Source organism: Polypterus senegalus, chromosome 17 (assembly GCF_016835505.1).
Source record: "Polypterus senegalus isolate Bchr_013 chromosome 17, ASM1683550v1, whole genome shotgun sequence".
In the NCBI taxonomy this organism is placed as follows: domain Eukaryota; kingdom Metazoa; phylum Chordata; class Cladistia; order Polypteriformes; family Polypteridae; genus Polypterus; species Polypterus senegalus.
In genome coordinates, this window is record NC_053170.1 from 13,660,145 (window position 1) to 13,675,664 (window position 15,520).

General features: G+C 40.5%; 1 protein-coding gene across 2 annotated transcripts in view; it reads left to right on the forward strand.

The window, feature by feature from the left end:
• Positions 1-2,668, forward strand: part of ttll6 (tubulin tyrosine ligase-like family, member 6) — a 93,180-nt gene extending 90,512 nt beyond the window's left edge. For both annotated transcript variants that reach the window (XM_039740303.1, XM_039740304.1), the window contains one exon: positions 2,427-2,668. In XM_039740303.1, the coding sequence (XP_039596237.1) occupies positions 2,427-2,433 (7 nt within the window). In that variant the 3' untranslated portion in view covers positions 2,434-2,668. The remainder of the gene's footprint in view (positions 1-2,426) is intronic.
• The last annotated feature ends 12,852 nt before the right edge of the window (positions 2,669-15,520 follow it).

Below are 15,520 nucleotides of genomic sequence, written 5' to 3' on the forward strand. Positions count from 1 at the left end.
ACAGTAAGTGAATGAAAACATGGAACTCTGGAGAGAGCAAAATACAACACAATAGTGAAGCCGCGGCATAACAAATGTTGCATAATTATTTATTGATGGTTGAACACTTCTGGAAAGACACAGTTGTCTAAAAAGGGAAGGTTTGAGGATACAACAGAAAGTGAATGAAAAGATGGAACTCTGGAGAGAGCAACATATAATTGTCCGTGAGTGAAGAAGACGCATGTTTGTCGCGGATGCGAATTGCTGTATGTAGCGTGTAAAACAGTTTGCTATGGTGCACACGGTCGTGCGTCGTAACCGAAAACTCGGTTTTTAAAGACTGCTCCTTTCATTGTGTTTTAACCTCAGTTGTTAAGGATTGTTTTAAGGATCCCATGGGATACCCCTCGCAAACCGTTTTACACGCTGCATATGGCGACTCACCTCCGTGAGAAACTTGCCTCAATGAACAGTCAACGTGGCTCGGAGGTACCAGGAGTTGGTGGGCGTAGCTCCTTCCTGCGTGTGCCATAGGTGTCTTACTTGTCGGCGGCTCAGTGAATCCACGCCCCTTCTGGCGTGCTTTCCATGGCTGTCATGCCATAGTGAATTATATATATATAGATGCTAACATATACAGGATTTTCTCATAACAGTATTCAGCTACATTTTTGCAAGATAACACATTCGCTTCCCGGGTCCTCCCTGCGTGGTGTTTGCATGTTCTCCCCGTGTCTGCGTGGGTTTCCTCCCACAGTCCAAAGACATGCAGGTTAGGTGCATTGGTGATCCTAAATTGTCCCTAGTGTGTATTTGGGGGGTGTGTGCGTGCCCTGTGATGGGCTGGCACCCTGCCCGGGGTTTGGTTCCTGCCTTGGGATTGGCTCCAGTAGACCCCCATGACCCTGTAGTTAGGATATAGCGGGTTGGATAATGGATGGATGGACAAAGTCATGACTTTCAGGTCCGTTTTGGCCCACCATTGACTTTAATGGATATTGCATTGTGTTTTAGGTAGCTTCTTTGTTCACAACACAAAGGCATCTTAAACGTCATCCTTTCAGCTTAGAAATGTGAAGGCTTTTCCAAATAGCAAATACGTTTTGTAAATGTCACACGTTTGCTCAGTTTCTACATAGTTTGAACACTCCTGTGTCATTCTGGTCAGTTTTAACTCACCATATACTGTACTTTACTTAATTTTATTCTGCGTTTAAAGGTACTTTATTTTTTAAAGTCTATACAAACCCCCAAAATGTCATCTTTTTTAAATGCAAAATGATCAGGTCAAGATGGTCAACCAATATAAAATTATTGGATGGAAAGTCACTACATTGAGTCACCACTTGAAGGTATTGTAAGGCTAGAAACCTGTTGAGATGTCACAGACCTTTGAAAATGTTTGCATGTCAAGCAAAGTAACAAAACCCCTCATATGCTGCCTCCATTATTTTGAGAGGCCAAATAAAGGCTGGAAAAATATATCAATAAAAATAAAAAACTACACAAGTCCAGATCATCATGACACCAATTAGGTGATTAAGAAAGGAGACGACAGATTTAGAACGCTAATAGGATGTGGGATTACAGCCAAATGTGTGGAGTATTAGGCAAGAGAGGTTATGGTTAAGCTTTATAATTCACTAGTGAAGCTTCATCTGGAGAGCTGTGAGTAGTTCTGGTTCAAAAACAAGACAAAGCGGCTCTGGTGCAAACCCAGAGAAGAAGGACTAGGCTGATTCCAGCAAAGAGAAGTATGAGGAAAGATTGAAGGAGATGAACCTTCTTAGTTAAATCAAACAGAAATTAGAAAGGGACACGACTGAAGTGTCCAAAAATATGAAGGAGGTTAGTACAGTGGGTCCCGGCCATTACTTTAAAATCAATTCTTAAACATGGACACAGATGGAAACTCCCAGGAGAAATTTCACACTAATGTTAGAAGGTTGTTTCTTCACACATAGAACAACAGATACGTGAAACACATAGCCAAGTAGTGTGGTAGACAGCAGGACTTTACGGACATTCAGAAATTCAACCTGGAGTAACTTTAGAGAATTTAGGTGAACAGACCTGACACATTTGGTTGAAGGCTGATTAGCCTATTCTCATCAAAATTCTTCTACTTTTCTATCTGATCAAGAACGCTTGCATTGTTTTCCCCACAAAAATACTCCTGCATACATGTGAAATGCTTCTGGACAGCCAACATCATGAGCTCGGTTTAGCCTGTGGAATTTACCAGTTAGAATCTAAAACATAAGAAAATCTGCCAAAGTTCTCGAGTCCACCCACAAATGTTTTCTTAATATTTGTGCTGATTGCTGGCAGTGTAACAGACTTAATGTGCGTTGTGTGCCTCAAATCTGCTGCCAGGCTTTCAGCCTACAGTTCACTCCTGACTTTGGGCCTTACAGATGTCCCTCTCTTGTTTTGTTTTCAAGCTCATGAGGATCTGACCGCTGAAGAACTGAAGATATGTTTGGACCATGAAGACTTGAATTTTTTATATATATTATATTATTTGTATCACTGATGCTCCAAATATACTTTTGATTGCAAATCATTAGGACTTTCCAGTATTTTATAAAAAATATATGATTTTAGTTGAAATTATTTGTAAATACCAAAGGACACATATTTATATATAGAAATGTATCCTGTTAAATCTAAAATTGAGCTGAAATAAACCACTGAGTATTACAACTTCCCTGTTTTTTTATTATACAGTTTTTTACTAGATATTTTCCAACTGGCGTTACAGTTATTATCGCTACTGCCTGACAGCTCCAGATAACGGAGTTTGACATATGACTTGGATACTGTATGAGTGTCTGTGGAGTTCGCATGTTCTCCCCATGTCTATGTCTACTTACTTCACAAGCTTCTCTCATCGACAGACATGACGTGACAGTGGGAGACTCCAGATTGTGGACGTGAGGGGACCCTGTAAAGCAGGGGTGTCGCAGTGGGTACAGGTTTTCATTCTAACCATCTCCTTTGTTAGTGATTAGTTTTTGCTGCTAATTAACTTATTTTGCCTTTGTTTTAATTGACATGACTCAGACCAGCAGTGGTAGCACTGCTGCCTCGCAGTTAGGAGACCCAGGTTCACTTCCCAGGTCCTCCCTGCGTGGAGTCTGCATGTTCTCCCCGTGTCTGCGTGGGTTTCCTCCCACAATCCAAAGACATGCAGGTTAGGTGGATTGGCGATTCTAAATTGGCCCTAGTGTGTGCTTGGTGTGTGGGTGTGTTTGTGTGTGTCCTGCGGTGGGTTGGCACCCTGCCCAGGATTGGTTCTTGCCTTGTGCCCTGTGTTGGCTGGGATTGGCTCCGGCACACCCCCGTGACCCTGTATTCGGATTCAGCAGGTTAGATAATGGATGGATGGATGACTCAGACCCCTTTTTTTTTTTGCCATGTGCAAAAGTTCGCTGATGACACTGCTATTGTGGGCTGCATCAGGAGTGGGCAGGAGGAGGAGAATAGGAAACTAATCAAGGACTTTTGTAAATGGTGTGACTCAAACCACTTACACCTTAACACCAGCAAGACCAAGGAGCTGGTGGTGGATTTTAGGAGGACCAGGCCCCTCATGGACCCTGTGATCATCAGAGGTGACTGACTGTGTGCAGAGGGTGCAGACCTTTAAATATCTGGGAGTGCAGCTGGATGACAAATTGGACTGGACTGCCAATACTGATGCTCTATGTAAGAAAGCTCCGAGCAGACTATACTTTCTGAGAATGTTGGCATCCTTCAACATCTGCAGTAAGATGCTGCAGATGTTCTACCAGACGGTTGTGGCGAGTGCCCTCTTCTACGTGGTGGTGTGCTGGGGTGGCAGCATAAAGATGAAAGACGCCTCACGCCTGGACAAACTTGTTAAGAAGGCAGGCTCTATTGTAGGATTAAAGTTGGACAGTTTAACATCTGTGGCAGAGCGACGGGCACTAAGCAAACTCCTGTCAATCATGAAGAATCCACTGCATCCACTGAACAGTGTCATCTCCAGGCAGAGGAGTAGCTTCAGTGACAGACTTTTGTCACCGTCCTGCTCCACTGACAGACTGAGGAGATCGTTCCTCCCCCACACTATGCGACTCTTCAATTCCACCCGGGAGTAAATGCGAACATTAATTTTATTTTAATTCTTTTCATTTTTATTACTATTTAATTTAATATTGTTTCTTTGTATCAGTATACTGCTGCTGGATTATGTGAATTTCCCCTTGGGATTAATAAAGTATCTATCTATCTATCTATCTATCTATCTATCTATCTATCTATCTATCTATCTATCTATCTATCTATCTATCTATCTATCTATCTATCTATCTATCTATCTTAGTTGTTTCTTTTTCCATAATTAGCAGCCAAACAATAATGAGGCACAAAACAAGCCACCACATGAGCAGCTAACCCGTGCCCATCACACAATATCTGAAAATAAAGAAAGGTGAAAGCCTCAGTAAAACAGAAAATCAACAGTTCTGGAAATGTCTGCTGTGGCAGAATGAAAGCAGCAACAAGCTATGGAATTAAATGACAGGTTTAATTAACGACAAGAATCGGCATTTCATTAGGAAACTGGTTTGAGTGAAGTTGGTTGGAGTTTGAATCCCCAGTTTAACTGGTAATCTGTTAGCCTGTTTCATGTCTCATACTTGTTTGGTTGTCATTTAATGAAGAAAAGAATCAATTCAGGGGACTGAAGCCTTAAAAACAGGGCTAAAGAAAAGAAGTTCATTATCAGTGAAAAATGGTCATTTATTACGAACAGGGTTGGAATCAAAACCTGTTGCCACTGCGGCCCCTCCAGGGCTGCTGTAAAGAATTGGCTTCCCATCCACCTTGATTCCTACCATGTGCTGAATGCTGCCAAGCCAGTATTTTGCTCACGGTGACTTAATAATGGTCAAGATGTGTTCAGAAAATGCATAAACAGGGCAGTTTTGAATTTCCAAGTGGCTCAAAACATAGGCTTGTTTTTCCAGACCACAATTTTCACAGTCAAACACTGTTACTTCTTACTCATTAAACCACAATTCCTCCTTTTAAGTCCAAAGGGTTTACAGTTGCTATATGAATATTAGAATCCCTAGTGAAATAAAGTACACCCCTTAGACAGTGCTGTTTAAAACTTTGTGGTTTCTTATTTTAATTCTTCAAATAGTGTCAATTCGCTTAAAACAAACCCTGCACAAATAGAAACCGCAGATACTGGAGCACTGATCCTATGGAAAAAACGGGCTTAGAACCCCATTCACAATTTACTACCCATAGCTAAAGATATACATTTGAGTACTGAAAATCCACTGAACTCACCACAATGTGCTTAGGGACACTTGTCAAAACACTGTGATTGAATGGGCGGCTGTCCCAGCTTGTGAAGATTGAGTGGGCAGGACTCACAGGGTTTGACGCAGGGACCTGTGGGTTATTAGTTGGGGATGTGGGGGTGACTGCCAATCATTTAACTATTAAAAACTGTCAGTAGCATAGACCAGTGTACGGCTTAACTCAGTAAAATGAAAGCAGTTAACAGTTAGAATTCTATCATCTTTAATATTAAATTAAACTCTTTATAGTTTTGTTTTTATATTGCATTTTGCTATTACCACAAATCAAAACAACTCATGCTAAATACTGTATATACTCACGTATAAGAAACCCAAAAAATCGATCATAAAATCAGACCCCGACTTATACACCCATCTACAAATGCGACACTTATTTTTTTTTTACATCTTCTTGCCTCCTCCAATCTCTCATCAGTTTCTCAGACGCATCGAATTTTGTTGCAGCAGTGCAGTCACCAATTTCTTTCGCTACTTCAACGACTTTTAATATAAAACCAGTTTCATATTTTTTTCTGATCGAATGCTCCATCGTACATGAGGGATGTTCTTACGATAAAGGTGCATGAGGGTGTGAGATACAAAAAATACAAATCGGTGCATCAGAATAGTTTGGGTATTACCGTGTGGTCACGCAGGCACAATGCATAGAAACAAAAGGCTGTGTGCTCCGTGGTTACTCTCTCAGGTGGGCGTTAGCATATCATAATCTCTTGGACCAATAGCCTGAGTTTTCCACATTCGACATATATGACCGATTTTATAAAATACCAAAAATTATATGATAAAATCAAGTCCCGACTTATCCATGGGAGAACTTATCCACGAGTATATACGGTAGTTCAGTAATGTAATTTTTAACTTATAATAAACCTGCAATACACAGTTCATTTACAAATATGAGATTAACAACCAGACTTAACTATAGTAAAATATAAAAAGGTGTCAGCAGACCTTTATTTAAGTCATGGGATATCCATCCATTATCCAACACGGTTGGAGCCAATCCCAGCCAACACAGGGCGTAAGGCAAGAAACAAACCCTGGGCAGGGCGCACACATACACACACCAAGCACACTTTAGGGACAATTTAAGATCACCAACATAACCTAACCCGCCTAACCTGCCTTTAGACTGTGAGAGGACCCCGGAGCACCCAGAGGAAACCCACGCAGACATGATGGGAAGCGAACCCAGGTCTCCTAACTGCGTGGCAGCAGTGCAGTACCCACTGTGCCACCATGCTGCCCATCATGGGATGTAATCCAACAATTACAGAATGCACTTTGTGTTCCTTTTCTGATATAGGGTGTGCTTCAATCTCACTAGTATATCAAAATAACTCCACATATATCAGCTAACATAACCACAAAAAAAAAAACATTCAGAACACACTGGAAAATTATATTTTGGTAACATAATTATTTTTTGTTTCTCACAGTGCACAAATATTATGGTTATTAAGGAAAAATCTGCAGCCTTGATGTAATGAGGGTGTTCCCTTATGCAAATATACTAACTTTATGCAAATGTAGAATTGTGTGGCATTGTGAGTTTCACATTGAAATAATTCATTCCTATTGACATTTGAAATAGTGTTTAATTGTAAAGATACGTGCATTACCAGTTCACTGTAGTACACAGTAAATGTATTGTATTTTTACTGCATTTTTAACAGTGTCCTTATTTATTTTGTTTTCCACTAATTGTTTCCTAAGATTCTTTTGTCATTGGCCATTTCATTTTATGTATGTTGCTTTTGTGTGTTAGCTTATTAGAAATCAAAAAGGTGAAAAGGACGAGGGTGACAACGGCAATACTCAATACTCAATGTCCAGCTCGTACAACATACTGAAATACAGCAGCAATCAGCTAGTTTAATGATGGCATCAGAGCATTGGCTTGTAAGAGTGCTCACACTACAAGACAGCCGACTGATGTTTCAGATATGGCTGAAATTCTTCCCATCATACAACAGCCCAATCATAAGATCCAATCAGGCATTGCATCCCCTTTCATACTGTACATGAAGTGACAGCCAATGAAACTGAAATTGGGGCTGTCTCAGAAAATCAGACTTAAAATTGAGCCAAACTTGCACAGTGTAACAAGCCAGCAAGCTTCTCAGGTCGCCTGCCCACTATAGTACGTAGCAGAGAGCCATGTGTAAGGCTACTTTCACACTACTGCAATTTAATTTAAAAATGCAGTTTTAAAGTAAAAACAATCTTTGTTCACACTAGCATGTTTACATTGCTTATGAAAATATTTCTGCTCGCACTAAAATGGACCAAAAATGTTTATGATATAACCATTCATCCAACACTGGGTTTAACCTTCATCCTACCAACATATTTTACATACAAATCTTACCAACTGGGGTCCGAACAGACCCCATGAGGTTTCTGTGATTGTTGATGAAAGTTATCATCACTGAACAGATGTTAATGCGTGAGACATACTGTTTATTGTTTAGAAAACAAAACTGAACTTAACAGAATATTTTTTAAGCATTTTTACTCAAGAATTATAAAGAAATCCAACAAATGTACCTTCGCAACGACATTATGTCCAGTGTTCGTGTTACATATGAGCTAGAGATACTGTGTACGTAAAAAGCTAATGGTAGACAATGTTTGCAATGAGTTTCAAAATTCCGACACTGGAAGAAATGCACTCATTTAGTTTTTTGTGCATTCATCACAAAAGATCTCTTGTCTACTATGGCTGAGACATACAGGTCTTCTACAACTTCCACATGCCTGACGAACTTTCTTGTCAACATCTCTTAGACAAAAAGCACACCTCTTACTTTTCCCTTCAACAATGTCCTTTTTGTTCAATTCTCGAGCATGAGGTTCGACTCCCATCATCTTCATGGCTATCCGGATTGGGGCCTGAAGCGTTGGCGTACTTGATCTACGCTCGATTAGAGGCATAACGAGTTGCTGTCTGAGTTCTAAAAGAAATATTCTTCGCTTTCGCTTGTCTTCAGATAATTTCCAATCTGGAAATTTTGCCATGAAAATGATGAACGCAGCAACAGCACCAACATCAACACAATTGCCAAAGAGTACAACAGGCCAACGATTCACTTTTCTTCTTGATGTGAACATTGTACACAAGTGGTCAAGATTATCGACGCCACTTTTAGTTGCATTGTAATGGAGGATGACTTGTGTTTTTTTCTTCTCACCCTCTACAGTTGAATCATGATGCATGCTTGACAACACGATAACTGATTTGTTTTGCTTCGGTACATGATCGGACTGTTCAGAGATGTGGTCATTTTCAAGACTAGAGTTGTCCGAATCTTCCAAATCTGAGTCATCGTCGTCATTGAAAATTGCCTTCAGGACATCTGCAGCACTGTATTTAGCATATCTCCCACGGTTTGACATTGTTACAACTAAAATGCAGAAAAACTAGCAGTTATACAATCAGTGACTAATCCCAGAAAATGCCAAATATTTTGGGGTCCGTTCGGACCCCAGCAACAAAATAATTGCGGGCGACCCAGTAATATTCACAATATTAAAAGAATATTTGATTTCGACTTACCGTTGGCGAAGCAACAAATTCCTAAAATGGCGGCTCTCAATAACGCTCCGTGTTTTTATAGCGCTAGCACAATCATGCTCAGGGTCCAAACGGACCCCAGTCGGTAGGATTAGGGTTAAACGCATCGGCAGAAACAGGAAAAGGAAATGTCCTCCATGCTAGACATTCATTTTCAGCTTCCGTGTAGAACCGCAATGCCAAATACATAAACCATATGTTTTGTTGGGACTGACGATAAAATGGAATTGTTATTGAGAACAACACACAAGTGTAAGGCGGACAAAGCAGATGAGTAAATGTAATGAGCAGGATCCAATCGGGAAAGGTTAGGGGTGCACACAGTTTTTCGGCTTGCGAGCTACTTTTAAAATGACCAAAATGATATATATATATATATATATATATATATATATATATATATATATATATATATATATATATATATATGTGTGTGTGTGTGTGTATATATATATGTATATATATATATACTGTATATATATATATATATATATTAAGTATACTTTATACATAAAATATATGGCACAATAACAATTCAATACATTTATGGTCACTATAGTATTTGGATTTAATAAACGTTATGTGGGAAAAGGCTGACTCTCATAAATAAGTAGAGCCGAATAATGCAATCAAGGAGCTTTTGAATTCAGCTGAGTGAAAAATGACGGCTATCTTAGTTCCCTCTCCTTTCTCTTTCTCCGATTGCTTTTTGGAAGGAAGTCAGTCTCGTAGTTTTTATGAACAGTTCGAAAGTGCCTTTCCACATTTTCCATCTTTGGAATAGCAATGATAGATTGACAGATCAGACAAACGCACTTCGGTTGTGACATTGTGAGAAAAAAAACCCTCTTCCAATTCCACATCCAGCCCATACCCTCCCCAAACTATTTTTTTTTTTAAAATCCCTTCTTTAGTCGATATAAATTAGAAGGCTAACTGGATCACAGCTGGAGTTTTGCAGTAGCTCGCGCATTTGATCGTGCGTGCGGGGTGACCAGTGTGTTAGAAGAGAAGAGATCTCAGACTGGCCGCCCTGTATGTCAATCAAGTGGCAAATGCCATAAGGAGGATATATGATAGACTAACGTTTAAAAAAAAATTTTGTTGAATGCAACGCGATCTACCTGCACTAACTTTGCGATCTACCGGTCGATCGCGATTGACGCATTGGTCTCGCCTGGGCTAGGTAATAAGCACAAACCAATCAGAGTGCGATTAGAGTTTGCGTGATCTAAAGCTCTCTGTTTTCACCCATCCACACTGCAATGCTGAGCCAGTATTGTCAGAAGAGTACATTTTCAAAAGTTTCTGTTTTTGGGAGTTGCACATGTTGGATTAGTGTGGATGAAGAATTCCAATGGAGACTAATATCTGTGTTTTAAACAAACTTCCTTAGTCTGGATGTTTAAGGTTTAAAGTTTCTTTATTTAGTCATGTTTACACAAGAACACATGAAATTTGCCTTCTCAGTTACATCTAATAACAGACAGAATGAGATAAAACAAATAGAAACAAGAAAGGTTAAGGTAAAACAGTTAGATAATACATATTTACACCAGAAAAAAAAGTTACAGGATATATATTAAAACCTTAATCATTGTAGCATAAGACAAAGAGATTCTGTGTTACTTTCCACCCAAGTAGGAGACTTCTGTCATAAAATGGTCCCCCAGGTGTTTCCTTTATGTCTGTGACTTGGTAACATTTAATACTGAGGCTCCACTCCTTCCCCCAAAGTGATAATCCCCTGTTTAAACATATAGGCAACTATTTCCACTTCACATTAAATCGACTGACTTCTGCCATCCTGGCGGAACATACTACTCTTATCGCCCGGATGCAACATTTCAAACACCTTGTTGTTACCTTAGTGTCCGTCCTACCAGACTATCTTATATATAAATATCTACGCGTGGAAGAGTGTGTGTCTGGCCGGCCTAGAAGTGAGAGGTGGAGTCGGGGTAAGGGCTCCGCCTCCGAGGAAACAGAAAATTCACTTAGCCGCTAATAACACAAGCGAGGCCGGCACGTCAGCAAAACGAAACCTCAGAAGAAAGACAAAGTCGCTTAGCCGCTAACATCGTCAAAACGCTATTCCTTTTACCTTTGCTAATACACAAGCGATGCGAGCACATTGGCAAAACGACTCCTCCTAGGAGAGAGGCCCAGAGTAGTTCCTTTCATTTCATTTCAATTTTTTTTCCTGACAATTTCAATAGTTTCTAGGACCCCAGGCTTTTTACAGCACAGCTTACACAGCTAGTATTACATAATTGTGAGGCAAGGAACCCGATTTTGACCTCAGTTCATTTACTTTCCTATCCCTGTTCTGCATGCAAACCCATTTTCCACCAGGTATCCTTCTCACAAAATGTACACTTTACATAATAGTGTTACAATGTGCAACACGTCATGTACCGTATCTGAACTTGGGTTTCAGCAAGGCCTGGCTCCAGGTAATCATTTAGCCGAGCTAAGGCCCCTGTGAGGTTTACTGTTACTTGTGGGATTTTTGGGACTGTATCATACCATGCCCCACCTAGTATTTCAGACACCCCTCTTAATATTTTGGAAAGGTGGAGCCCTGGGCTGCCTGCCTAGAAAGAAAGATAGAAAGAAAGCCAGAAAGCTGTTATCTCTGTACTGCTGAACATGCTGTACTCCATTAATTCATATTGTATAAAGCTCACCAGTTCAGCACTGAACAGGGAGGACAAGCCTGCACTGCTTGTACCAGTATGGGTTCAGCACAGGCGAGCGTTTTGGTGGCAAAAAGCCTTCTAAAGTCACTGTGCCAAACACACAGCTGGCTGAAAAAAGAAGAATAAGAAAAAATAATAACTTGCATGGGTTGTTAGGGTGTAATTTACAGCCTTGTCGATTTAGTGTAGCTGTGGCCTGACGACTCTAAAACGACTTCAAATCCTAAAGCTGTCATTACTACCTGATTTAGTGCCAAGCTGCAGAATGTGAAACCTTTCACAAAATGAAATTTCTTGCCTATAAATGCCCCTGCAGTGGGCACAGCAGGCTTAAGAGCTGACAGTTGTTCTCTGGTCTCTCTCGTTTCTTCCCAGGCTGTCCTGGCAGACGGCCCACTCCCTCCTAGCCCAACCCCCCAACTCCACCAACACCCCTCCTTGTTAGTTTGGCTTCAGGCTTCACGCTGCATTCACAGGTTCCTCTTCACTTGTCCAGGGACCTTGTCTACCAATCAGCAGCCACAGCCACCCTCTGACTTTACAAAAGGCGCTTAGTGTTTGCTTCTAGCAAACAAAGGATTGTCCGTGCCGTGCGTATTTATGGAAATACTTTGGCTTGGAACTGAAATAACTGCTTGATATCAAAGAGGTGGCTGCAGACGGAAGCTGAACTGGTCTTGATCCTGGCTCCCACCCTCCCTACTAAATACCCCTTTAATGATGACACGCGTGCTAATGCTTGCTAATGAAAGGGGTTTTGTGTCGCGCTTTGAACTGTGGCAGCACCTCGCCGGGACCTGGCCCCCTTTGAAGAGGCCTGTCTGGCGCTTAGTGCTGTCTCCTCCAATAAACAGCCAGGAGGAGAAGAAGAGCAACTTGTTTGCATGTGTCTGAGATACCTGCAGGCCTCTCCCAAGGTGAGACACACAGGTGCAGTGAGCAAAAAAAAAAGAAAAAGTAAAATAAAAATCACGACTGGAGCCTACCTGAGTGATTTACAACAAGACTCCACGCCTTAAAGTCCCAAGAAGAGCCATCTGTGGAATCAGGATCAGGATCAGAATTCACTCTATTGGTCAGATGCATTAATATGTACTAAGAATCTGTCTTGATACTATTGGTGCACCATACACAGACAACACAAAATATTAAAGATAAATATAAGAAGATAAAAATATGATGCATCATACTAGAGTAGATTAGATAAGATTAGATTCAACTTTATTGTCATTGAACAAAGAAAGTGCAAATAGTAGACAAAGGTGCAATAGACAGTGGGTGCAAACATTGAAGTGCAATAGTCAGGAAGGTGCAATAAGGTGGCATACAAATGAGAATTTATATCTGTGTGATATTTGAATTTACGGGTACTAGTATATAAAAGGAAAAGTATATAGGGATGAATACTGATGAGTAGCACAGATACATGGTATGAAAAAGTATATAAAATAGTTTATATGCATAATAGATATATGTAAACAGGTGAAAATATACATGGAGTATAGTCAGAAGTTATCGATATTTAGAAAGGTCAGCTATTGAGTGGTAAAGGTTGAGAGTTCTGTATCGCGATGGTGTTATAGAAGAAATTGTTCCTGAGCTCACGGTTGGTGTGTGAGGCAACCTTGATGATGCTGCAAGCCCGTCGCAGACACCGTGTATACGGCAGATCAGTAATAGTCGGCAGCAGGATGCCAGTGATGTGCTGGGCAGTTTTCACCACCCCTTGCAGAGCCTTCCTGTCAGCTATGGAGCAGTTGCCATACCATACATACATTATATACAGTATAGAGACTTGTCTATCTATCTATCTATCTATCTATCTATCTATCTATCTATCTATCTATCTATCTATCTATCTACAGTCATATGAAAAAGTTTGGGAACCCCTCTCAGCCTGCATAATAATTTACTTTCAACAAAAAAGATAACAGTGTTATGTCTTTAATTTCCTAGAAACATCGGAGTACTGGAGTGTTTTCCGAACAAAGATTTTTAGTGATGCAGTATTTTAGCTGTATGAAATTAAATCAAATGTGAACAACTGGCTGTGCACAAATGTGGGTCCCCTTGTAATTCTGCTAATTTGAATGCCTTTCACTGCTCAGTGCTGATTACTATTGGTTGGATGAGCTTGTTAAGCCTTGAACTTCATAGACAGGCGTGTCCAATCATGATTGGTAAAAAGTATTTAAGGTGGTCCATTGCAAGTTGTGCTTCCCTTTGACTTTCCTCTGAAGAGTGACAGACAGCCTGGGATCCTCAAAGCAACTCTCAAAAGATCTGAAAACAAAGATTGTTCACTCTCATGGTTTAGGGGAAGGCTACAAAAAGCTATCAGAGGTTTAAACTGTCAGTTTCAACTGTAAGGAATGGAATCAGAAAATGGAAGGCCACAGGCACAGTTGCTGTTAAACCCAGCAGGTCTGGCAGGCCAAGAAAAATACAGGAGCGGCATATGCGCAGGATTGTGAGAATAGTTACAGACAAGCCACAGATCACCTCCAAAGACCTGCAAGAACATCTTGCTGCAGATGGTGTATCTGTACGTTGTTCTACAATTCAGTGCAATTTGTATGGCAGGGTGATGAGAAAGAAGCCCTTTCTGCACTCACGTCACAAACAGTCGCTTGTTATATGCAAATGCTCATTTAGACAAGCCAGATTCATTTCGGAACAAAGTGCTTTGGACTGAGGAGACAAAAATTGAGTTATTTGGTCAGAACAAAAAGTACTTTGCATGGCAGAAGAAGAACACCGCATTCCAAGAAAAACACCTGCTACCTACTGTCAAATTTCGTGGAGATTCCATCATGCTGTGGGGCTGTGGGGCTAGTTCAGGGACTGGGGCCCTTGTTAAAGTTGAGGGTCAGATGAATTCAACCTAATATCAACAAATTCTTCAGGATAATGATCAAGCATCAGTCACAAAGTTGAAGATAAGCAGGGGTTGGATATTCCAACAAGACAATGACCCAAAACACAGTTCAGAATTTATGGGATGATTTGAAGCACGCTGTCCATGCTCGGCAGCCATCAAATTGAACTGAACTGGAGAGATTTTGTATGGAAGAATGGTCAAAAATACCTCCATCCGGAATCCAGACACTCAAAGGCTATAGGAGGCATCCAGAGGCTGTTATATTTGCAAATGGAGGCTCAACTAAGTATTGATGTAATATCTCTGTTGGGGTGCCCAAATTTATGCAACTGTCTAACTTTGTTATGATGCATATTGCATATTTTCTGTTAATTCAATAAACGTAATGTCACTTCTGAAATACTCCTGTTTCCATAAGGCATGTCATATATTAAAAGGAAGTTGCTACTTTGAAAGCTCAGCCAATGATAAATAAAAATCCAAAGAATTAAGAGGGGTCCCCAAACTTTTGCATATGACTCTATCTATCTATCTATCTATCTATCTATCTATCTATCTATCTATCTATCTATCTATCTACCAATGGAATTCCTCTGTTTATCAAATTTTTGAACCTTTTAAGTTCAGTTCAGAGTCAAGGAGAGCTGGAGCCTGTCCCAGCAGTATTGGGTGCAAGGCAGAATAGGGTAGCAATTTATAACAGAGCTAATCAACACACCCTCACTTACACATTTTTATTATTGACAGCTGAGCTAACTTAAACAGCATGAGAAGAATATTGAAACGATACACAGACACTGACTTAGGCAAAAGCTCTAACTACTGCTCCAGTCCTATAATTATATTATATTTATATGTTTTGCTAAATTGGCATACACACTTGGGACAATTTAGAATCGCCAATGCACCTAACCTGCATGTCTTTGGACTGTGGGAGGAAACCCATGCAGGGAGGACCCAGGAAGCAAACCCGGGTCTCCTAACTGTGAGGCAGTAGCGCTACTCACTGCGCCAC